The 25,513-nt window shown below is 47.9% G+C and overlaps 1 protein-coding gene across 1 annotated transcript; it reads left to right on the forward strand.

The window, feature by feature from the left end:
• Positions 1-414: 414 nt before the first annotated feature.
• Positions 415-23,987, forward strand: Aldh8a1 (aldehyde dehydrogenase 8 family member A1). The gene is made up of 7 exons (XM_021640304.2): positions 415-627; positions 4,633-4,780; positions 5,832-5,987; positions 7,610-7,759; positions 16,203-16,459; positions 19,997-20,158; positions 23,261-23,987. The coding sequence occupies exons 1-7, from the start codon at positions 490-492 to the stop codon at positions 23,711-23,713; spliced, it is 1,464 nt and encodes a 487-aa protein (XP_021495979.1). The 5' UTR covers positions 415-489; the 3' UTR covers positions 23,714-23,987.
• The last annotated feature ends 1,526 nt before the right edge of the window (positions 23,988-25,513 follow it).

Raw genomic sequence — 25,513 nt, forward strand, 5'->3', positions numbered from 1 at the left:
ATCCATCTTCATGGTCAAGGTGATGAGGTACTGATGAGAAGTGAAGACAAAAAAACTTCATCCCTGGCTCATGTGTGACCTGGAACACATTGTCTAACCTTTTAGAGGCTCAATTTCTTCTCTAGAAAGGAGGAAGTCATGGTAATTCTTATTCTGCAGAATGCTTTGCACTTGTGTTGAAGCTATGAGCACTCGCTGTGATCACCTGCGTGTGCACCGTTGGTTCGCAAGGATGGTCTGAGGAGACCAAGTGTGTGATTTGGTGTTAGTTTAGCACATTATTCACTTCTCAGAATGGACCAACAGTTGCCTTCCAGAACTGTACGGAGTTTGGAATCTGGAATGTTCTGGAGGGCATCAGGATGCCTCCTGGCTCCCAATATGCAAATGAGGACAGTGGGACTGTGGAAGAGGCGGTGTCTGAACAAAGTCCTGAGGGCAGCTGCCGTGAGCCACTGCACCGGCTGGAGAGCAGCCCCCCCCCCCAACATGGCTGGGAAAAAGGGACTTTTGATGCTGGAAAACTTCATAGGTGGGAAATTTTTGCCCTGTAATTCATATATAGATTCCTACGATCCATCAACAGGGGAAGTGTATTGCAAAGTACCAAACAGTGGAAAAGAGGAGGTGAGTACCCAGTTAGGAAACTAAAATGTTTTCAAGGTGTTGACAAATTGTGAGCAACTATTTTCTAAAGGTAAAGGGGTGGTGGTGGAGGAAAATGCAGAATTTTCTAAGGTAATTTTTCATCTGACTGCACAGGTAGGAGCCGGAACAGCTCTCAGCTCACTATGTTCAGAAGAAAGCTGTTATGTGCTAACTTAACAGCTGTGGGCACAGCTGGTTTTAAGTTTTGTAATTCTCAGACACACTGTAATAGGTGTCTATTACAAGGTATTAATCAAAAGAGCTATCACAACATTAAATTCATCCTTTTCTCTAGAGTGTCCACTAACTCTGTGGGTGTATAAAAATAAGTCTTAAAGACTTCAGCTGAGAACAACAGCAACAAAAAGCTCAGCAGTTAATTTGAGACCATCATCTAATAATTCTTCATATCTCCAAAAATACCCAGGGAAACCGAACCAGCCATTTCAGTAATGAAGCTAAATATTAAATTCCCATGTCCTTTCGTTATTCTTAACAATTTAAAAATATTAATGGTTCATGTTGCTCTCTCTTTCTCTCCTCTTTTTTTTCTTAGTTATGATGAATTAAGTTCACTTGGAGAATTTTGTAAAATACCTGAAATATATTTGATTAGTTATGAACTATTGCACTGAGAATAAAATATATTTGCTGTGCTAAGTGTGGCTGATGTGTGTGTGGTTATCAACTGCATGCTGCTTATTGTTTATTCTTTTTAAGGCACAAAGCAGTCAGTTATAATTCCAATCTTCCTATAGAAATATACCTTACACGAAAAGTTGGTTTTCTTCAAAAATTCTGCTTTTTATTCTTCATTGTTAAACTTTAAATACATCTTCTAGAGAATAAAAACAACTTTAGACTTCTGTGCTAAAGTTTCAAAATGTTGGATAACTTGTTAGTTAAATTGTAACCAGCAATTTTGTTTGCTTCCAGTGACCCAAGCTGCATGAGAAAGCTAGCTTTTTTCTCTTTTTCATTCTTCCCAGTCTCATGGTGTTTCCAAAGTAATGAGATGCAGGTGGATTGTGACAATAGCTCACACTTCGTCAGGAAGTAGAGTAAAACAGATATTTGCACTTGTTTCTATAGGTATGTTTTTATTTTCTCAGCAATCCAGTTGACAAATACTCTGTGTTCCACAGAAGCTGCGTGTTTGCTGACTTTGTAAGATACATGTCAAATTGTGGGTGTTCCTGTGTGTGTGTGTGTGTGTGTGTGTGTGTGTGTGTGTGTTTGAGAGAGAGAGCGCAAACTGGCATATTGCAGCCTGTGGGCTAATCTGAAAAGTAGACTAGGACAAAGAAGCCCTCCTGTGTTCTGTGTGCATCACATTTTGGCCGCAAGAGGACGTCTGTTTTCATGTATATATCTTGGGAACTCCACAGGGGCCTTAGGCTTTTGCAGTGATTCTCAACCTGTGGATCGCCTTCTCAGCCTGCCTGTCAGGTATTCACATTATGATTCCTAACAGTAGCAAAATTACAGTTATGAAGTAGCAACAAAAAATAACTATATGGCTGGAGGTCACCACAACAAGAGGAACTGCGTTAAAGGGTCGCAGCATCATGAAGGTTGAGAACCGAGGTGCTACAGCACATCCATTAATGGTCTTAGGACCCCTGAGACTGGGTCTGACTCTCTGCCACTTAGTAGCCGTGACCTCTGTTGAGCTGCGGGACCTTCACGTGCCTCAGCTTCCTACAGAGTTAGAAGGGCTTATTGCTCTGTGCTGTTGGTTGCATTCCTTCAGACATGCAAATTAGTCAGCGGAGACTGATGGGGTTCCTCACTCACAACCAGTCACAGAGAGCATTCCACTTCAAAAACTGTCAGCTCTGAATTGAGAGCTTTGGAGAGCCGACGCACCTAGACAAGTTCCTTTCCTATGGTAGAGCCAAAACAGTCGCCTTCTTTGGGAAATGATTCAGAATTCTCAACTTTTAAAATTAAAGCCACTTCTTCCAAATTACTTGACGGATGCATTTTAGATACCATGGTAGAGATGGCGCGTGTGCACCTCCCCACCCCAGCTCCCATCTGTGCCTTTAACTCTGAATTTGAAGGTTGAACAACTACCTGTAATTCTAGGTAGGTCATGCATGGTCCTTGGTTGGAGTATGAGTCTCTGAAAAGACCCCTGTTTTCAAATTTTTTTTGGTTCTGTTGCTCTCCTTGTGGAGCTCCTGTCCTCTCCAGGTCTTACAATCTCCCCCTCCTTCCATAAGAATCCCTGCACTCTACCCAAAGGTTGGCCATAAGCCTCAGCATCTGCTTTGATACCCTGCAGGGTAGAGCCTTTCAGAGGCCTTCTGTGTCAGGCTCCTGTCCTGTTCCCTGTTTTCTCCTTCTTCTGATGTCATCCTCTTTGCCTTTCTGAATGGGGATTGAGCATTTTAGCCAGAGTCCTCCTTGATTAGTTTCTTTAGGTGTACAGATTTTAGTAGGTTTATCCTATATGTATAATATCCACTTATGAGTGAGTACATACCCTGTGTCTTTCTGGGATACCTCAATCAGAATGATCTTTTCCAGTTCCCACCATTTACTTGCAAATTTCATGATTTCCTTGTTTCCTTTATTTGTAATAGCCAGAAGCTGGAAATAACCCAGATGCCCCTCAGTAATTGTGGTACATCTACACAATGGAATACTACTCAATCAGTCTCTTTGGGATGCAGCCTTCGGTTGCTCCTAGATCCCTGTTAAGCCCCACTGGCTTAGGCCTCTGGGCCAGAGTTGCTTTGTCTGTAAAATGAAAAGCTGTGTTGGTGAAGGTGGAGCACTACGCTTCTGTGCCTCAGCTCTGCAGATCCCTCAGGGGTGGGCAGCAGCGTGCTCCCTTTAATGCACCGAAGTGTGCAGCTAGCTCGGGTGTGCCACAGGGGGCTACCATTCACCCAGCAAAGGAGAGCTGGTCCCTTGTACTTTGAGGCTACTATAACTATCACTGATACAAACACTCTTGCTACGAACACTTTTTTTTTTCTGACATGAAAATAAGTGTTCATTTCTCTGGGATAAATGTCTGGGAGAATATTACTGACTTGGGGTCGGGGTGGGGGTGGGGGGTGAGGAGGCTGCCTAACTAAGAGGCTAGACACTCTCATGCTCTGTCAGTGTGCCTGCCTTTCCCATTTCCACCAGTAGTGGATAAGAGATCTCCTTGGCACCCCTCCCAGCATTTGGTATGGCCACTGTTTTGTCCCCACCCCCTTTTCCGTGGTTCTTGTGGCCAAAACCAAGGACATTAGGCACCCTAGGAAAAAGCCATAGCACTGAGCTACATCTGCAGCCCAGAATCTTTTAAGCGTTGAAACTGACTTCATGCACATTTCCCTATGGCTACAAAGACTGGACATCTTTCATGGCCTTATTTACCTTGGCTATACATCTTTTGTGAAATATTTGCTCATGCCTTTTGTCCATTTCCTAATTAAACTGGTGCCTTTGCTGTTGAGTGTTGAAGTTTCTTTATAGGGGGCAGGTCAGAATCACTTCTTAGCTCTGTGATGTACAGGCATTTTCTCTAGGTCCACAGGCCACCCTTTGAAATGGCTGACTAGTCATTCTGCCTGATGACAGTCAGGAGCCAAGTGAACAGTTGTTCTGAGAACCCTGAGATCTGCCATCCCACCCCTGGCTCCCCTCGGGCTGGCTCCTTCACAGGAACCGGGATCTTTCTTGGCCTGTCTTGGGCTGCCACAAGTTCCCAAGAGAGTTTATTCCAGTTTTTCAGCACAGTGGCTTGTAAGTTGGCCTGCTGCTAGCTCTGACACTAAATCCTAAGGGAATTGGGAGGAAGGAGGGAAGGCTTGGGCACAGGTTTTCACGTGGCTAGCTGCTAATCACTTTGAGCCCCTGATGGCAATGACTCAGATGGTCAGATTTGCCTGAGGACAGTGGGGGCCCTGGATTCTGAATGCTGCCAGCCTTTCAGGAATGATAGTGCTAAAGTGACCATCTCTGGTTTACTCCTCAAAGATCGAAGCTGCCGTGGAGGCTGCCAGAGAGGCCTTCCCTGCCTGGTCATCCCGGAGCCCCCAGGAGCGTTCTCTGGTCCTGAACCGGCTGGCTGATATACTGGAGCAGTCCCTGGAGGAGTTAGCCCAGGCAGAATCTAAAGACCAAGGTGAGGGGTGGGGTGTCTCTGACAGAACTTGCCTGCCTTCCAAGCTCTTTTACCACCGGGGACTGGGTTTGGGCCCAGGTGTGTCTTCATGAGAGCTGCAGCACCCTTTGTATATCGACACTACATAGATATCAGCTCCTAGTGCCCCCACTCTAGTTTGTCTGCTGCCTTTTACTAAAATGGCTTACACTCAGGGCAAGTCAGTCACATCATTCTGTCAGAGGCGTCAAGCCAGCTTGCACAGTTGTTTCTCAGGACAAACAGAAGAGATGGTGGCAAAGGCATGAAGGGTGCAGAAGGCCAAGCCTTGTGGCTGATGTGCTCTGCCCCATTGCAACAAGTCAGTGGCTGAACATAAAGCTAAGTGATGGGGGAGGGGGTACATTCTGCCTACCTGGTGGAAGGAGCTGCAAGCATCTGCAGCAAAGTACGCATATGGGGAGACAGAGGATTCCCGAGTAAAGGCCATTTGAAGAGCGACTAGTTTTCTGATGTAGTCACCATTTTCCTCCTATGTTCCTCCCAACCCCCCAAAGAGCACAGGGAGAGTAGACATCTATAAACCTCACGGTGTCATTTAGGAAGAGTCACAACGTGTTAAAATTCACCTGCCATTGACCACCCGAAAGTTAGGAAGCAGCTGACAGGCCTCTGGAAAGAGCACGGTTCTTCAAGGACAGTGTGGTGGTGCGTGCCTGTGAATGCAGCAGGTGGGAGGCAGAGGCAGGAGGACTGTGAATTCCAGGCAGCCAGGGCTATATAAGTGATGCTCTGAATCCCCTCCCTGCCCCCCCCACAGGAAAGCATCCTGGGCTGAGGTTCTCAGGAGCCTTTGGAAGGCTCTCCCTGTGTCTGTGTGATGTTTAAGGATCCCATGTGCACATCCAGCTATCTTAACACTCACTATTTTAAATCCCATCATTTCAAAGTTGCTAACACACCAGGGCCCAGGTGGGCTGGAAATGAGCGTGGCAACAGAAGTGCAGCAGCGGTCAACCTTGACCCCACGTGAAACAGACGGGCAGCCTTTTCTGCTGTTCATTTCCCACAGGCAAAACCCTCACGCTGGCGAGGACCATGGACATCCCCCGGTCCGCTCAGAACTTCCGGTTCTTCGCGTCCTCCATTCTGCACCACGTGGCGGAGTGCACGCAGATGGAGCACGTGAGCTGCATGCATTACACCGTTCGCACCCCGGTGGGAATTGGTAGGTGGTGGCCAAGGAAAAGCGGGATCAGAACGTTCAGAAAACTGTAGGCAGCCGCTGGCTAGGGGCAGGCCAAGGGAAGGCGAGGGGTTGGTTTTCCTACCTCCGCTGAAAAGTCGTCAGCTTTAGAGAGTATTTCTCCTCCATTCTCATCGTGTCACCTTCTTTGCCCATTCCAGAAACTTCATCCTGGAAGGTCACCGGGGGAGGGGATGTCGGCAGGGCCCTGTCGCTTATCAATGAAATACGAAAGCATCAGATCCACACAGTGCCGCTGTTTAGGCTTCGGGGCCGCTTCTCCAGCACACTCGAGTGCTCTGAAAGGCCGGGACAGCAGTTCCCTTTCATCTTTGTATGATTCAATAATAGAACTTTGAGTAAATGAGCAAGTGTGTGGTTCATCTGAGTGGGCTGGCTCATTCCAGTCCTTGAGCAGGCGCGGCAGGTAGATCAGAAATACAAGGTTATCCCTGGCTACACAGTGAGTTTGGGGTCAGCCTGGATCTCAGGAAACCCTGCCTTTAAAAACAAAATAAGTATGTGCTCAGTCAAGTAATGCCAGTTCTCTGGTAGATCAGCGTTAACTGACAGTTTTTTCCTTTGCCACTTGTCCTTGAAGTGTCTGAAATGACTAGGTATGACCAGTAGGTGTCACTGTTTCCCCTGAGAAGAAACACCTTATTTTTACTATTTACCAATATTAGGACTACAAAAAGGAAGCCAATGAAACATTGCACTGTCTTGATTCCCTGAACCCTCTAGAAATCATTTCCCAAGGCACTGTAGGAAGTTTTAAACTCCTGCTAAGAAACATATGAATATATTTTGTTGTGAACACATTCTGTTACTCTTAAAGAACATATTTTTCCCCCCTATGGGAAATTTAGTACTGTGAGATATACTTACTTCCACAGGGCAAAATATGAAAAAAGTGAATTTGATTCTTAATTCAAAGGGAGACTTTGTATTTGTGTAGGCTGTGGATGAAACTGGACAGTTTAAGAATGTTTCATAGAGATGCAATCAGTTGTGCCCAACCTAATAGACAAACTTATGCATTTGTAGTATCAGGAGATTCTTTGGGCCGTTGTGTGAGCTTGGTGGAGGGCAACAAAGTCAAAAGAATGGACGTGCCCGCTGGAAGGCAGTGTTTTCCAGCGAGCTGGGCTTGATTTTAAGACCTTCTGCGTTGCCAGAGGGGATTTCACAGCATGTGTTGGAGACCACAGCTTGTCCGCTGGCCAGTCCCTACTGGAGCAGCCGGAGTCATTCTGTGCCTGTTTCACATGTAATTCAGCAAAGCCTGAGCTTTCTCAGTGACAGCAGGCTGGACACAGGCAGGGAAGCGCAACTGAGCAGCTTAACACTGACCGCCCTGGGAGGAGGCTTTCTTTATGAAGGTCTTCAGACTTCAGTATGCACCCTCTTCAGGACCCACTGACAAATCGTTGACGCCCTTCAGCCCTGCGGCTTGTATTGCTGAAGTTTGAGCTTCACTTGGCTCAAGTGAAGCTTGGGTGTTCTGTGTGCAGCACGGAATTCTGGGAGGACGCCTCTCAGCCGGCCTTGCCTCTGAGGCAGTGTCATCCCAGCCACGCTTCTGTTCTCTTCTCCTTCCTCAGCTGGTTTGATCAGCCCTTGGAACTTGCCGCTCTACCTGCTGACCTGGAAGATAGCTCCGGCCATCGCTGCCGGGAATACCGTGATAGCCAAGCCCAGCGAGCTGACCTCTGTGACTGCCTGGTTGTTCTGTAAACTCTTGGATAAAGCAGGTAACAGAGGGTGGGAACAGCGAGGAGGGGCCTGGAGCTGGGGCAAAACCGCTAGAAGCAACCTTCACCCAGGGTGAACCCGGTTCCAGTGATGTCTTTCCATTTAGTAGGCCTGAGCGCTTCTAGCCAGCCGTGCCTTCACCCACAGCGCGTTCTCTTCTGCTGAACCTCATGGGGCAGGGGAGCACTGCAGGAAACATTGCAGTCTCAGAGGGGCCTGACCACACCAGGCACCAACTAGTTTGAGATAGCATCGTCAGCAGTCGCTTTAAATTTAGGTTTGAACTACTAGTCGGCCTTGGAAGCTGGGTATTCCTAGAGTTTGTGTGTATGAACAATGCCTGATAGTCAGCCTTTTTCAAGGAATTTAAATAGACGCATCCCAGTTTCTCCGTACTTGGAACCATGCAGAAGGTGATGGACGCCGCCTCTGATCAACATCCACCCATTTGCTCCTCATTCTCTTTGAGCTAACGGTTTAATGTCCACACTTAGGCAGACTTCCTGGTTCCCTTTGGGATATAACTGCATTGAGAAACCTGACCCTGCCCTGGCATTGAAATCCCAGCAAGGAACATTTCCATTGGGGTCCTCAGCTTATGACCCGCTATAGCTAGAACAGCCATGATGACTGGGTGTGAGGGAAAGGCTCCTCAGCCTCTGCCTGTGTCAACACATGATGTGCTTGCTGCCTTTTGGCGCAGAGGAGGCACTTCTGCAATCTCTTGCCTCCAGAGTAGGAGCAGCCGGTAGAAGTCTGTTTCCCCCTCTCTCCCCACTCCCACCTTCAGGATGCCTCAGAAGCAAAAGGATGCACATTAGCTTCCAGGGATGTTTTGCTAATTCCTTGGGACTTTAATGATGGGTTAAAGCTGGGCTAGTTTACAGAATGGGTCTGCTCCTTACAAGCAGGAGTGAGGTCCTAGGAGGACCTCATAACAAGGCCTAGGAGTGAGGCCTTCTAATCGCAGCCTTCAAACTGACCTGTATGGATGCCTCAGGTCTCTAGAAGGTGGAGACTGTGCCCACCTCTCCCATTTCCAGAATGTTCCTGTCCTTCCTTACAGATGGACCACGTTCTAATTCCATTCTTTGCAAAACTGAGTCTTTGGTGTGCCCATGAGCACAAGCCTCTTCTTGCCGGCTTAGTGACTGCAGGTTCCTACAGTGGGGCAGGAGGGGGGCTATGCTAGCCACCTCTCGTCATCACAGCAAACACCTGAGATGGATTGGCCTGACAGTAGGGGAGTTTGGTATTCTCATTTTTGGACTTTCTAGTTCCCTGCCAGCAGACTCCGTCACATCTAGGTCTGTGGGGAGGTAGTGACTCATGCTGGGAGGTGAGCACATCATGACAGCAAGGACAAAGGAGAAGAAATTCCAGCCAGGGTCGCCATATGTTCTTCCGGGTCACTCTTTTGGAGACGTAACTTCTTCCTTCTAAATCCTTGCTCTTTAATGTTCCATCCCGAGGACCATGCCTTCAATGGTGGGCCTTTGAGGGACCTCTCAGATCCAGACAGAGCAGTTCACTCTCTGCCTGGATCATGTTGAATATGCATTTCCCCCCTTTTTTCTTTTATTTGACAGGGGACATGGCCCCTGTCTTAGGTTGTCCCCCACATGGAGATCTTACCCGTCATTGAGTACCATGTAGCCAGCTTGTCAGGAGCTCCTCCAAGACCTGCCTTAGATTGCCCCAGCAGTCTGGGGTCTTACCCATCATTGGTCAAATGGAGGACAGAGGAGGGTCTTTTCTAGGAAGATGCCTGGCCCTAGGTGGAGTTGGATTCCTGAGTAGCTAACCAATGATAACGTATTTCTACTTGATGCAGCTTAATTGCCTCTAACCTCTGCTGGATAAACTGTACAAACTTGTTAAGAATGCATGGCCCAAGGGTAAGTAGGAAAATGAGGAGGAGTAAGGGTCTGAGTAGAGGAAGAATATAGGGTAGGAGGCTATGAAAGCCAGTCCACAGGGGGTTTTCTTGATGTTCTTGGCATCATCTCTCTAAGTCTTCCTGAAGAATTTTGATTTTATCTCTGACAATACCTGATTTGTTGGCATAGAAGCAGCATTTTTACTGCAAAAACAAGCAGAAGCTGCTTTTTTAGGCAGTTAGTAGGTCCAAACCTCTTCTGTTTTGAAGAACTACCTCTGCCGGGGAGTCTAACTGATCTTGGAGGTCTTTTATGGAAAGGCCATTCCTCCCTGAAAAAGGAACACCATGGGGGGGGGGGGACAAAGAAGGGATTTCTCCAGGGCGGAGTTGCAGTGACAGAGGGAGGGGTGGACACCCCCAACATCAATGCTGCTATTATCAGGATGAGGTAGTACTCGAAAGCAGTCCAGTGGAAAGGTTGGGAAAATTGAACGGGGGAGTGATTTAAAATATTTAAAATATCTAAAGTAAATATTCAAATAAAGCCAGTGGATCGTAATTAAGTCTTGAACACCCCCACCATCTGTATAGCCAATGGGGGCCTCATAGTTCCAACGGACCCTCTGTCCTGCCACGCCAAGGCAGGGAGACTGAGCTAGGCCCCCCTCCTTCTATAATCTCTCGGGCCTTGGCAGGATCTCCAAATCTCCCTTCACTGATCTCAAGCGTCACCAGGAAAAGGATCGTCTTCCACATTTTCATTGGTTTCTGGGGAAATAAAAGAATACTTCTCAGGGTTAGATAACTCCCTGGAGGGGTCCTCGACACACCCTTTAGTGTAGCAAATATTTTATATCTCTGGCTGGCACCCGTACGGACCTCTTCTCTTCTTCGGGGAATATACATCCAAATCCTCTTCCTGCTGTGAGGAGAGGGTCGGGTCCTCTCCAGGCTCCTGTCCATGGATCTCTCCATCTACTCTTATAGAGCTATATGGAGTGAACGTGGACCAATGTTTTTGAAATGGTGACTGATACTTGTTATCTTTTGAAAAATGTAAAATATTTAAAGTAAATAGTGCCCTTTTCAATTGATCAAGAGGAAATGATTCCCCCTTTTGTTTTTGTAATTATATCATTAAAGTTTGGTTAAATCTTTCTGCCAAGGCTTGGCCATTTGGATTATAAGGAATACCAGTAGTATGAGAAATTTTCCATGTCTATAGGAATTCCCGAAATGGTTTGCTCATAAAGCATGGACTGTTGTCTGTCTTAATACTGTCAGGTAGACCCAAGGTGGCAAAGCACTGCAGCATATGACTAATAATATGTTTGGACTTCTCTCCAGCATGAGCAGAGGTCCAACATGCATTGGAGAACGTATCCACTGAAAGTAAAATGTCTGCTGAATGTTTAGTTCAGATATTTCAGAATGCTGCTGTATGTCTTGTGAGGAATTTGAGGGGAATATTTCATAGCAGAAGATGTTAACATGGCCTGGATGGACTTGAGTGGGGGCCCCACTGGACTGTGGAACTGCGGGGTGCCTATGGACTCTAGCTGCTTGCTCAGGAGGAACTCACACTGCCGCTCAGAAGGCCTGCCTCCCGTCCTCTCTCCCCACGCTTCCCTTCCTCAACTGGCTCAGTTTCTAGCACTTCAGAATCTTCCTTCCTGCTAAAGAACTTGTCCAAATAGCTGGTGTATACGCTCTCCTTCCTGTTTATCCTTCCTGACCTCACAACAGAACTGACGGATGAGAAACATTCCTCTCCAACCCTCACAAACTGGCTTCCCCAAGAGGACTGGTACAAGGCTTCCAACTGAGCCAAATTAGAGGCCCCTCATCTAGCTTTCTCCAGGCCGCCAAGCCTGCTGCTCTAACCTGCTCCTGCTAAGGGGCTGGGAGAGCAGCCGGTGGGAGGCCTGTGGAGTATTGGTCAGCTGTGCCCCAGAGCATTCCGTAAGTTATAGGCACCTGGGGTTAGCTTGTTGGTTGCGTTCCCCTGGACCCTGCATTCCTCCTTGTAGAAGGCCAACCATTTAAGAAAGGCCGGCCCTGAAAGGACAGCCTTGGTAAGGTCCATCTAGTCGTGCAGTGCATGACGCGCCAGCCCCTCAATGATGGTCTCAGCCCAAGGCGAGTTGGGCCCATCGTCTGCCACTGCCTTATGCAGCTGGGCACCGGCTGCCCCAGGAGCAGCAGTGACCGGGAAAAATTTCACGAGTCTCTCCAAATATGGAGGGGGCATAGAGGGGCCAGCGAAGGGGTTAGTAAGTGAGCCCTGTTTCAGCGGCACGGCCGGAGGGGTAGGGGCTGGCCAGCGGGCATTCTCAAATGGATCTAAGAAGGATATATATTCTGTCTCCGGGGAGGGAGCCCATCATCTGGCTTAATGCTGGTTTTGGCCCCGGTGCCTTTCTCCTTTTTGGGAGGGAGAGGGGGAGGAGGCAGCTCCTCCTCCAGTCCACTTTCCTGACTCCTACCCTTATCCTTGTGTTCTTTGGGCAGTCTCGGAGGGAAGCAGCCCTTAAGGGCTGCGACCAGGGGAATGACTCCCAAAGGGGGGATATCCCCATTCCAGACCTGTGCTCTGTTGACCAGGGTTTCTACTCGGTCCCAGGTGTCCCAGTCAAGCAGGGCACCCTCGTCCAGCAGCCATGGAGCAACCTTTATACTTTATACTTCCACGCTTGAAGGGCTTGAGCATCAAGCAGAGTGAAACCCCTACTTTTATGCAAAATCTGTAGGGATTCCAGACCTGGGTTGGATTTGTGAGATGCAGAGGACTGCCCCATAGTTAACGGGGGTACACTCACCCGCAGGCCAGTTGGCCCGTCAGCGTTCTTCTGTCAAACAGGTTCCTTACACAGGGCCCTAGTCTGCCGGGTAGGTACCCGGCAGGTAGAGCTGAGAGGAGGATGCCCCAGGGAAGAAAACACCGAGCCGGGAGATCTGTCGAAGCAGGAACTCGGTTTAGTAAGTTAAGGGTTCTTTTTATAGGTTTGGGTCAAGGGGCAGGGTTAAGTGGTATAAGGAGAGGGGGGCCAGCGACAAAACTCCACGTAACAGTTACCAGGCAGGGTTCATTTTAAGGTGGATATGCTGAATCCCTTTTGCCCGGAAGCCGTGCCTCCCAAATGGGAAGCCAAAGACAGGTCTCCAGACTTGAGCCAGGCTCAGGTAGATGCAGCAGGCCTTATCAGGCCCAACCCGTGTCCCTGTATTTTCTTCAGTTAAATTTTTCTTTCTAATTCTCTCTCTCTCTCTTTCTCTCTCTCGTTAGGTTTTTCTTTTTCCTGTGACTGGCCTAGTATTGCCTTCATTTGTGGAAGCTAATGAGCTACTATGCCAAGGCAGCCCTCCCCTTCTCCTCGCTGGGCTGGCATTGCCTGCTCTGCTCTTCTCCCCCACACAACCCGGCTGCTCAGGCTGCACTCCTGCCCCCTCGGGCCTTGCTTTCATGTTGGGATTAGAATGATGTGTGAAACGTACATGTGAAATTCTACTTTGCTTCACCGAAAGAGGAGTCTTAAAGGGCGGAAGAGTGAGCGTACGGTGGCAATAAATCCTGCGTGGGTTTACCTGTGCTGTCTTGAGCAATTGTAGAAACTTCGCCAGGGAGCAGATTGCGCAACAGGGTCATGAAGAGGCGTGCAGCAAGTACCTCTCCAGGAATTTAAAATGTTCCCTGTCCTCTTGAGGTCCTAAATCTTGTTTCTGGAGTCTCCACTGACTAGACCTATGGCCCCACCCGTCAGTTTTCAAACTGCTCCTTTAAACTGAAGTCTTTTTGCCCGTCATCCAGCCTTAGCAAAGGCTTCATTCTGTGTGTTCGTGTGTTTCTGACTTATCTCCTGGCCGCTTATCTCCTTTCCATTTTGCAATATCTGTTTGTCAACTGCACTGTTCTTCTTCTCTTCTGATCAGAATCTCTTACGAGCTCAGAGGGCAGATACCTGGGCATACATTTTGTTTCTGCCTGGCTCAAATGGCAGATGGTGCTAGGAAATCATGACAAGCTGTTGCCTCTTACCGCACTGACCTCAGACCTCAAGCAAACAGCCAGAGGGATAATGTGTGTGGAACTCAGTCAGCCTGAGGAATGAGCTCATTGTCCCGTGGTGAGAGATACACCGTGTTCCTGTGTTTTCTCTCAGCTTCTGTTAAAAGATCACAGTAAACATCACACACAACTCAGGTCGTTTTTGCCATTCAGGATTTATTAATATCAACAGACTCCCTCAAGCCCTTACTCTCCCTCTAAAGCCTTGACGTTGCTTCTGTCCTACGAGCAGCTGTCACTCTAGACTCTTTGCTCTGAAGACTGAGTTCTTCCACACAGCACACGGCACTCCTCTATGCCTACAAACCAAGGTTAACCTAAACTAGAGGCAGAGTGCTTAGATGTGAGTCTCTGACAGACATGTCACGGCGTTGACTTCCCGCCTGTCTCCTTCAAGGATCTGCCGTGGGGAGTGTGGGCGGGTGGGGGGGGTCCTTCACTATTCCCTCGACGCAACCAGTAATGTGCTGTGGCTCTGGATAATATTTGATCATTAATGTGAAAGTGTCATTTATACTTTAAGACCACATTTGATTTGAATCGAAGAGGGATGCCTTATCTGGGACAAGGGGAGGAGGCTGGAGCGCCAGGCTCTTCCAAAAGTGTCTCATGCAGGATTTCTGCACCTGCTGTAGTCACCTGAGGAGACAGGGGCTGGACTCAGCCATCTCAGGCAAGGCCTAGGAATGACCTAGGTACAAACACAGCCATGTAAAGCTTCTCCACGTCACAGACTTGTTTCTGTCGGACATTGAACGCCGAGCACTGGTTGGTTCACCGTCATCTGACTGGTTGGTTCACCGTCATCTGACTGGTTGGTTCACCATCATCTGACTGGTTGGTTCACCGTCATCTGCTAACATTTGTGCTCTGACCAGATTTGGTGATCCCAATTATCATATAACTCTGCCTTGGCCAAATTTTCTCACCAGAAAAGCGAGCTAATAATAAATACTAAGAGCCTCAAAGGGTGGTGGGGTCAAAACTGGTCTGTAGTCTTCCCTTGTAAGTGAGGTTTGTGTTTCCAGACTTTGAGTGGACTCGTGAAATAGGACGGCTTCCGTCTCTCTATGTACCTTTGAAATGTACGTGTATACCGGTGGTAAAGCTTAATTTATAAATTAGGTATGATGAGAAATTAATAACGAAGTAGGAAAGGCTGTGATGTATTACCATCTACCATAATAAGAAATGATGTGAGGGTAGGTTTTTTTTTTCTAAGTGTAAAGACAAATATTTCAGACCTCAAGTGGCTTTGGTGACTGGGGCCATAGGGAACAGGCCCGTTTATAACAGGACAAACACAGGTTACTAGTAACAATGGCTGACGCTCACTGAGCAGAGGCAGATGTCAGCTGTGACAGGTGGCACGGGGGCACAGCGGAGAACAACACACAGGCAGTATTTCTTCCCTCAGCCAGCCAGTGGGGGGCAGGCGTCAGAGAGTAAATTCATGGGTGGGGGATATTTCATCCAGGTAAGCCCTGGGCGCACAGCGTGAGGCTCTGGATGCACGCTGACCCAGGTTAGGAGGCCTGGTGTGCGAGCCGGTGCCAGGGAAGTGGATCTCGGATGCTCATCCTGTCTAGCCCGATCCGGGAGCTCCAGGTGAACGAGGGGCTGTGGCTCTGGAAGGATGGCTTCTGAGGAATGACCCTGAGGTTGATTTCTTTACACACATGTGCATCCACATGCATTCACATGAGCACACTCAGACACGCATGTACACACTCAGAGACACCCAGGCACACTTCCTCAGACACATGCAGGCACATGCTCAGACACAATTTTGCACACACACACACACACACACACACACACACACACACACTCACTCAGACACACACACACACATGCACACACACTCATCCTCAAACGTTTACTCCTGAAAACAGGTAAATGTATATGTGTAGATTTAGGTGTAAAGGGTCTGGCAGTAGAAAAGGCTGAGGCCCTGACTTGTGTATGTTTTTGATATTGGTCTCATGATTTCGGGTTGCAGTGATGCCGTACCCACCAAAGGGCACAGGATCTTGAGTCAAGAGTTCCCCCCCCGGCTGGGAAGCCTCCTCCTGTTCCTCTCAGGCAAGGCAGTTAACCTCTTCACATTTCTGCAGACTCACACACCCGCCTCCTTGACGATGTCACCTGCTTTGCAACTTCTGGGTATCAAGTTGGAGCAAGGCCCCCCCACCAGTGTCACACAACCTTTGACCTGCTTGATCTTTGACCTGTTTAACCCAAAGCTCAGTCAGTGTGACAGACTCAGTTTCTTAGAATGCCCTCTCCCTGGCGTCTTTCCAGGCCGAAGCACCCAGAGAAACCCCAGCAAGTGGCTTCTGTAAGCAGGGGTGACTCCAGGTGCTGTCGCCCAGCCTCCCCTCAACCCCAGACAGCTTTTGGGCTCCCAGAGGAGTGTCAATGTCACTTCAGGTGTCCTCAGTAAGCCTAGGACGGACAGCGATCACTACTGCTGGTTTTCCTGCCCTCGCAGGTGTCCCGCCAGGGGTGATCAACATCGTGTTTGGAACAGGGCCCAGGGCTGGTGAGGCCCTGGTGTCCCACCCTGAGGTGCCCTTGATCTCTTTCACTGGGAGCCAGCCCACAGCTGAGCGGATCACCCAGCTGAGTGCCCCCCACTGCAAGAAGCTCTCCCTGGAGCTGGGAGGCAAGAACCCCGCCATCATCTTCGAGGACGCAGATCTGGAGGAGTGTGTCCCGGCAACCGTTAGGTCCAGCTTTGCTAACCAGGTACGGGTCTAGCCTACCGAGGCCCCGTGAGGCTGGGTCTGTTTTTATCACAATGCAGAGTCCAGGGGTGGGGTCAGGTGGCAATGGTCCAGTTATTTTTCCAGCATCTGGCAGTGGCCTGGTGCTGGAAAAGGTCATTGGATCTTTCCGTCAAGTTCCTCAAAGGAAGTCGCACAACTTTTATCAGGTACCAGCCATGGTAGAATGACTGGTTTTGCTACTCTTGGCATCTCCATTTATTTATTCACACAGGGGCCTGTCTTTTCTTTGCAGCAACATGTCCTATTGCCAGTAGGTTTTCTTATCTTCCAAAGCTATCCCCGAGGCCTTCACAAACCGGGTTCTCAGTCCCATGACATTCCAAAGTGAGTTCCTGAGCTTGGAGTGACAGGGAACTCCGGGACATCTTCACAACTCCTATTATTGTCATAGCACACATGTTTCTGTGGGCTCCATCATTTTTTTTCAGGTTCTTCAAAGTCACAGCCCCCCAGGGGAGAACGCTTGACCACGTTAACCGGATGGCGGCCTCCCGCAGATGGGAACAAGGCCCGAATTTCTTTACCTTTATAATAACTGGATCACTGCCACCTTCCAAAGGAATTCTGTGAATGTTTAGTGTAAAACTTGACTTTCAGCTAACATTTTCATGATGATTGTAATGATGGTTATTTCTTTTCCCATGATTCCACATGAAGATGGCTAGAAATACAGTGTTACTGTGTTGATAGGTAATTCAGTGTTATAACACAACAGATTTAATTGCTAAAACGAGCAGATATCAAGTGAACAATTTAACTATTGAGGGCTTCAAGACAAAGAGAGGGACAGACTCTGAGATTCTGACATGAAGGAAGCTGAGCTGACACGTTTGTGTAAGGTAGCCCCGTGCTAAGCAAGGAAACTGTAGGCTACTCATCTACCAAGGTAATTCTAGGATCTCAGATGGCCGACCACCCTTTCTGGGAGCAGGAGTTTTAGATGGCAACGAGAAAAAGGATATATTCAAGCCGAGGAAATTGGTGGGTTTTAAGCAAACTACCATGGCTTGCTTTGTTTGCTTAGCTAATTGATGAATTCCAGGCAGAGCATATTTCTCCCTTAATTGAAGATAATTGGCAAGGGAGGGTTAGTCTCAGAGTGACCTGGGGTATGTATTAATTCAAGGCTCCTAACTGTGCTGAGAATTCTAACACAGTGCAGGGCTGTTAGGGAGAAAGTGCCAAAATCAGTGCAGAGCCTGGCATAGGGCTTCAGTGAAGGCGTTTTTTGTTTTTTTTTTGTGTTTTCTTTTGGAGTCCTGTTTTCTTGAATCTCGGTGTGATCTGCATTTTCCTGGCACCAAGTGAGGAGAAACTTGTTAAAACTTTTAACAAGTCCCTCCAGTGTGCCCTTCTTCTGCATAGGGAACTTATGCAAATGACCCCAACAGGGGCTCGCCCGCCCACCTTCCGAGTCACAGAGGCAGATGGTTCTGATCGGTGTCCTGTTGGAGAAAGAATTCATAATTCCAGAACATTAACTGCCTAATTTGGACAATAAACCTTTGTATAAATACCAAGATAATTAGAAGCATTCTGTTCCCTAGGACTGTTATGAGCACCAAATATAAATGTGATGAAAAATGTTATTAATATTTATGCATTCATACACTTTCATACATTTTGCTCTGAAATGTTTGGATGTGGTTTATAAACTAGTTAATGTTAGATTTTAATGGCAGTTAGGAGTATTTTTCTCTCCAAAACCTACCAGGACCTGTCCTCTGAGTATTCAGCATGTCTGTTTAGATGTCTGGTGCCATCGGAACTTAACATGCCCACAGCAGAACTCTTGATTTCCCTATCTCTCTCCCAGAAATGATGATTCCCTTTCCTCCCATTTGCCTTTTGAGAAAAAAGCGTTGCACTCAAAGCGGTGCAGGGTCCGAAGCTCGGGTCAGCCTGGTCCTGCTCTCTCTCCCTGTACCTAGGTCTGGTCTATAAACAGATCTTGTTGGTTCTATATTTTACACAGTTTCCCAACTCATTACTTGTCTAATGTCTCTGTGTAGGTCTCCTACGCTCTTGGGGTCACGTCCGTCTGAGAATTTTGAATTCCGTGGGATCTCATTGCTGCTCTCCACTTCCACTAGTGCAGTATGAGCTTCCCACACTTACTTGAGCTTTTGAAAGATTTTTCTCCACCCTTCACTCTGATTTCATTGTTGCTTTCTATACAACGTTGAGAACGATGGTGTATACCTGTAAACCTCCCGGCCAGAGGAAGTGGCTCAGTCGGGAAGCCCTCGCCGTGCAAATGGCAGATCCTCTGGCTCAGGGCCAGTCAGCCCCGCCTCCTCAGAGAGCCCGAGGCCACTGCGAAGACCCTGTTCCCCCAAACCAAAAACCAAAGCAAGCAACGATAGAAAGAACACTCAAGGTGAACTGCTCCTGAGTGGTCACGTGAGGTGTGCACACACACCACACACGCATGTAGATATGAACATGCACACATCCACATGCGCTCACACATACACACACATGCATACACACAACTGCACACACATACACCACATATGCACATGCACACACCTACACACATGCATATACAGAAGAAAACACGTGCATTCACATATCACACACACATATATACATACATGCATATACACAACTGCACACATGCACACACCTACAGACACATGCATACAGTTATGAACACACATGCGTTCACATATCACACACATATACACCACACACATGCATACACGTAACTGCACACATACTCACATGACATACAGACCACATACACACATGCACACACATGCACACACCTACACTCATGCACATACATATGAACACACAATCATCCACACGCACACACTTACACATGTGCATACAGATATGAACACACATGCATTCACATTTCACACACATACATGCCACACACATGCGTACGCACGGGATGTAAATCTGGTCACATCACTCGGTGGCTTAAAACCTTTTGTTTCCTTCCCACGATGCTCAGAGGAAAGCAAACTCCCCCTGAGCCTTTGAGAGTGGTGGCGGCTCCCCTCCTCCACTCATCTTCTTTCCTTCCCTGAACGAGGTCACCGCCTCCGCCCACGCCTCCTCCTGACCTTCATCGCCCACACCGGCCTCAGCCCCACAGTGGGTCACCCACTCTTACCATAGAAACCTCTCTCTTCCTGGTTTCTGCTTATCCGACTCCTTCGTCTCAGCCCAGACTCCCTTCAAATATCAGCTCTGTAAGCGTTGCCCTCGAACTCCTACCCTGAAATTCCTGTTTGCCATCTGCCTAAAGCGCCATTGTTCTGCCAGCTCCCCGGAGTTGTAGCATGTAGTGAATGTTTACTCGTGCTTTTGTCTGCCTTCCTGTGAGATTTCGTGTTCCGTGTGGTAGGGACTAGTCCTGTTGACAGGTGGACCCCGTTGCCTGCACCGGAGCCTGGTGCATGGCAGGTGAGTGGACACATGAGTGTCGTCTCCCTGTGAAGAAGAGTGTCCCCAGCTTTGTCCCTGTCTTCCCTCTTGGCAGGGGGAGATCTGCCTGTGTACCAGCAGGATCTTTGTCCAGAGGAGCATCTATGGGGAGTTCCTAAAGAGGTTCGTGGAAGCTTCCAGGAAGTGGAAAGTTGGCGCTCCTTCTGACCCGTCAGCCAGCATGGGTGCTTTGATAAGTAAGGCACATTTGGAGAAAGTAAGTAAATCTCTGCCATGTACCTTCCAGAAAGTTCGTAATTAAAGAGAAACCCAGAGGCGGCGAGGTGGTGGTGCACACCTTTAGCTCCAGCACTCAGGAGGCAGAGGCGTGTGGATCTCTGTGAATTCAAAGCCAGCCTGGTCTTCGTAGTGAGTCCCAGGCACAAGACAGCCAGAGCTACATAGTGAGACCCTGTCTCAAAAAAGTGCTTGGGGGTGGGGAGGAGAGGATACCCAGGGACTGGAGAGGTGGCTCCATGCTATTAGTCCGAATTTGGATTCTGGTACTCACACTGGGAAGCTCCAAATGCTTGTAACTCCAGTTCCAAGGGATCCAACATCCATTCTGATATCCATGGGCAACACACACACACACACACACACACACACACACACACACACGCATGCACATGCATGCAAATAGAACCAATTAAATCTTAAAGAGACGATCAGAGTGCTCATCAGGCTTTGGAATATTATACTTTAGAGAAATTATCAGCTGTGGGGAATTGTTTCTCATGGACCAGGAGCGGAAGGGAATCCTTCAGACACTTAGAGCAAACGGTTCTTTCTGAAAGAGAGCTTTCCAGTGCGGGTGTGTCCTGTACAAAACTACACTCCCTGGAACTTCCCCTAACTTTTCAGTGCTTTGTTTTTCTCGTTTTCTTTTTAGGTGTGTTTTGCATATGTGAGTGTTTTGCCTGCGAACGAGTCTGTGCGGTACGTGCGTGTGTGTTGCCTGAGAAAGCCGGAAGAGGGCACTGCACACTAGAAATGGTTGTGAGCCATCACGTGTGTTCTGGGAACCAAACCCAGGCCCTTGTCAGGATCGTCAAGTGCTCTTAACCACTGAGCCATCTCTCCACTCTCTCTGTAATTAACCCTGCCTGACACATTCTTCCCTTACGGGCCATCCTCCCTTGAGCAGAAAGTGGCCAAGTTTATTCATTGTTGTGTCCCGAGACCTTAGAAAATCACCAGGAACACAGAGCTTGTCAGCACTCACTGGAGGAGTCACTGTGACGCTGTGCTCTGGGCTCCAGACTACATGCCACAAACTCAAGGCACCCATTTTACTTGAAATTTTCTTTTTGGTGCTTGGCTTCAAGTACTTAGAATTGGGTCCGAATGTGTGGGTTCTGGACATCTCTCTTGCTGGGATGAATCAGCATGGACTCCAAACGAAAAACAAACTCAATTACCCACCCTCTGTTCAAGAAAGTGCTCATGTCATTTTTCTCTGAGTCACTGGGTTAACTTACGGCATAATCCATTTTACATTATTATCAGCCATACTCTATTACCTACATTTGTTTTTAGAGTATAATCAGTAATAAGACTGAAAGTTAGAGATCTCTGTTTTTGTCCTTTTTTTCCCCTGGAAGCTCAGATACTGAAGGCATCTGGGCATTTAAGTCTTACATGTCATTCACTTTCCACTTTCTTTAAAACATTTTTATCAAGTCTTTGAGGAACTCATGAAGTGTATTTTGATCATATCCACCCTTTCTCCTAATTCCTCCAAGTTCCATCCCCATTCCATTCCCCACCCAAATTTGTGTCTTCGGTTTTTATGGTGTCGAGCCCAGTGTGTTGCCTGTGCATGCTTGGGTGTATGTACGCTTGGGTATATGGCCAGTCACGGGAGTGTGGCCAATCTGCCAGGGACCACACCCTTAGGAAAGGTAACTCTCCTTCTTCCAGCAGCTGTCATCACTCTGCTAGGGGTGGGACTTGGTGTCCACTTCTCTCCTCCACGATGGAATTTCATCTGTCTTGCCCTTGTGCAGGTCTTGTTTACACTGTCACAGTCGCTGTGACTTCATGTGTGCACCTGCCTTGTTTTGTCCAGAAAACACTGTTTCCACGTGCCATCCTTTGGCTCCGACGCTCAGCCTTTCTGTTCCTTCTCCTGCAAAGATCCCCGAGGAGCTGGGGCAATGTGGATGTCCCAGTTATGTCAGAGCACGCTTCCGTTCCTCATTCTCTGCATCCCAACTAGTTGTGGATCTATGTGTTAATTACCATCCTCTGGGAGAAAGAAAGCTTTTCTGATGAGGGTTGAGAGGTGTGCTAACCTAGAAAACCATCAAGAGTCAGTTTAATACTATGTTTTGTCTCTTTAACAGAATAATAGTGATAGGGTTGCCCCTAGGGCTCGTGGCCTGTCCAACCTCAGGCTCTTGACCCTGATAATGGTACCATTACAGTAGTGCACCAGTGAACATACTTTCTGGGCACACTGACATTGCAGCTTTCCGGGTTCACAGCTGGATAGTAGTAACAATTACTGTTCTTCTCCTGAGTGTGCCTGGTACCGTCCATGACTATGAAAGCTAGGCAGTAGCGATGGGCAGGCTTCCACGTCAGTGGCAGCTTTATTTCTGGACTCGAGTACGATGTCCTCAGTAGCAGGGTCACATTCTCTAGCCAAGGGGAACCACAAACAAAGGCAATAGTCTGCCATATTTTGGGAATTTTGAGAACTTTCTGGCCAATACCTCCAACAGATGTAATTCCCTCCTGGCACCGGTTGTCTTATTTGTTGTTGTGCTGTCTAGTAATGACATTGTAACCCCATTATAAGCCAATTTGCCACTGCTTAGAGTGAGCATACTCCTATCCCCTGCAACACACACACACACACACACACACACACACAGACATACACAAACATACATACACATACATACACACAGACACACACACTGTTTTGTACCTAACTGTAGGTTATGCTGGAGTGTAAATTAAGCCTTGTTGTTTATTGGCTGCATGATCCCTATATACTTTTGAAGGCAAGCAAATTGGGGCTAATAGCTGATAGAGTGTTGAAAGAATTAAGTGACCATACATGCAATCACTCTTGCTAGTGCCTGGTATTTAGCTATAAAATAGTCTCCCCACCTTTTGCACGAGGGCTAAATATACAAGCTCTGGTGAGAAGTACCTTTAGGCTTCGGCTGAGGGATAAGATAACCCTAGAACCTTTAGCACTGACCTTATATTGCTTTCAGTCATCAGAAAATACTGATTTTTCTGCTGATGTGTGTAAAACACCAGAATGGTAAGAGGTTTGTAATTACAGTTTTTATCTTCCCAGGTCAGAAATTATGTAATGAAAGCCCGTGCTGAGGGGGCCCGGATTCTGTGTGGTGAGGGCGTGGACCAGTTGAGCCTTCCGGTCAGGAACCAGGCAGGCTACTTCATGCTTCCCACGGTGATAACGGACATCAGGGATGAGTCCTGCTGCATGACGGAAGAGATCTTTGGTCCAGTGACGTGCGTCGTCCCTTTTGATAGCGAAGAGGAAGTGATCAGAAGAGCTAACGGCGTAAAGTATGGGCTGGCAGCCACAGTGTGGTCCAACAATGTGGGGCGCGTCCACCGGGTGGCTAAAAAGCTCCAGGCAGGTCTGGTCTGGACCAACTGCTGGCTCATCCGGGAGCTGAACCTGCCTTTTGGTGGGATGAAGAGCTCTGGGATAGGAAGAGAAGGAGCCAAGGACTCATATGACTTCTTCACCGAAATAAAAACCATCACTGTTAAGCACTGACGTCCCGTGGAGGAGCTGCCGTGGCTGACACCTGATGGCCCAGAGCCGCTGGAGCAGCAAACAGAACCCCTAGTGTGTGTTCACTCAGGCCTTGACCTGCCAGGAGACTCGCTCTCGCTGACCTTCACGTGTTGGTATTTTTACCGGGTGTGTGTGTGGGGGGAGGCAGTTTTTGTAAATTCTTGAAAATCTGCCAATGTCAGATATTTTCACTTGCAAATGTACTGCGAAAGCAAAACTAAAGCAGGACAAAATAAAGGCCTACAAAGCTGGAGAGAGTTGGCTCAGTGGGTAAAGTGCTTGTCGTGTGAGCATGGCGGCCTGAGTTCAGATCCCCAGCATCAGCATAAGAGCCTGACATAGTGGCACGTACCCCCCGCCCTCCCCCACACCACCACCACCACCACCACCACCACCAAACCTGTAGGGTAACAATGCACCATCATTTTCTGCCTTAAAGGAAGCTCTAGAGAAAGACTCCCCAAGCCCTTAGCCACCAGCAAACTGATTGATAATTGGCTGAGCTCCTTATTATCAGGGAGTGATGGTGTCCGAAGCTTGTGTCACATGATAGGTCTATTAAATACGTCTGATAAGAATAAAGGAAAACGCAGTAGCAGTTACTTTTTAGAGGAAACTTGGAACACAGAACAGCCTGATCTATTTCCCCTGTCAAGTCTAATCAACTCTAATTCATCAAAGAACCAATAAATTGTTCCACAGTATGGCATGTGCCTTGAGATGTCCTTTCTCTTCTTATCCTCATTCTCTCAGAAGTATGGACTTTTTTACTAATCAATCAGAGTATATCTCGTGCCTTTTCCCCGTGTCCTCTGAGCACTCTTAGGAAAACGCTGAGGTTTACATGGGTTCCATACAGTCTCGGAGTCACAGAAGGAACAGAGAAGAGGTGGGATTTGAACCTCAGACTCTGACAGACCCTTGCTGTGGGTTGTACGGAGAAGCACTGTGGCTCTGGGTCTCCTTTCCAGGTCTCCCGCCTTGCCTCTCCTCTCTCATTGGCTCTCTCCTCGCTGACTGGATCTATTTATTTGCTGTCTGATTGCACAGCCAGCTGAATCCGGAAGGGCCCAGGCTCGATTCCTCCCTCCCGAACTCTGAATTCCAGCACACAGCAGGGGCCTGTGATGAGCTCAGAGAATGGGATGAGATCTTTCTGGCTCTCTGGTTGCACAGGATGGGACAGGGGCGCGTGGTGGTGGTTAAGATTGAGCTTCCTTGGCTTGCTTAGGGCTTTTGTCATATTTTCTCATTTTCAAATGCTGAGAAATTTCAACCAACCTTTGAAAGAGCACGTGGTGGTGTTGGGCGTGATTGGTTCCTAGTTTTTACTTCCTCTCTCTTCTCCCTTCCTGGTTGCTGTTATGGTCTAGCCGAGGCCCTTAACCTGTGTCAGCTTAGGGCAAGACTGATTCTGAGTATAAGTGGAGGAGATTTCAGTAGTTCTGGTCGTTAGGACTTGTCTTCAGGGTAGATACTGATCAACTAGTAGGGAATGAGAAATAATGGGGGCTGAGGTTCAAGGCCACAGACCTTTCTTCATCTTATTCGCTAGAAATGGGTTGCTAATGCCAAACATTAAGGAATTAAGAAAGGGGAATTCAATACTTATTCTTTAAAGCTATACATTTAAGAAGTAAAACTCTTAAAATAGGGAGGTGAAAAGCAGATACAGAGGGGAGGGTTACCGGGAATTGAACTCAGGACCTTTGGAAAAACAGCCAGTGCTCTCCAGCTCTTTGCAGGAAGCTTATACTTGTAGTTTGAAGTCCATAAATA

Source organism: Meriones unguiculatus, chromosome 20, assembly GCF_030254825.1.
Source record: "Meriones unguiculatus strain TT.TT164.6M chromosome 20, Bangor_MerUng_6.1, whole genome shotgun sequence".
Lineage (NCBI taxonomy): Eukaryota > Metazoa > Chordata > Mammalia > Rodentia > Muridae > Meriones > Meriones unguiculatus.

Coding starts and splice junctions, on each gene's coding strand:
- Aldh8a1 (XM_021640304.2), top strand. CDS start 490: ATGGCTGGGAAAAAGGGACTTTTGATGCTGGAAAACTTCATAGGTGGG. Junction 628..4,632: donor CAAACAGTGGAAAAGAGGAG/GTGAGTACCCAG, acceptor TACTCCTCAAAG/ATCGAAGCTGCCGTGGAGGC. Junction 16,460..19,996: donor GGTCCAGCTTTGCTAACCAG/GTACGGGTCTAG, acceptor CCCTCTTGGCAG/GGGGAGATCTGCCTGTGTAC.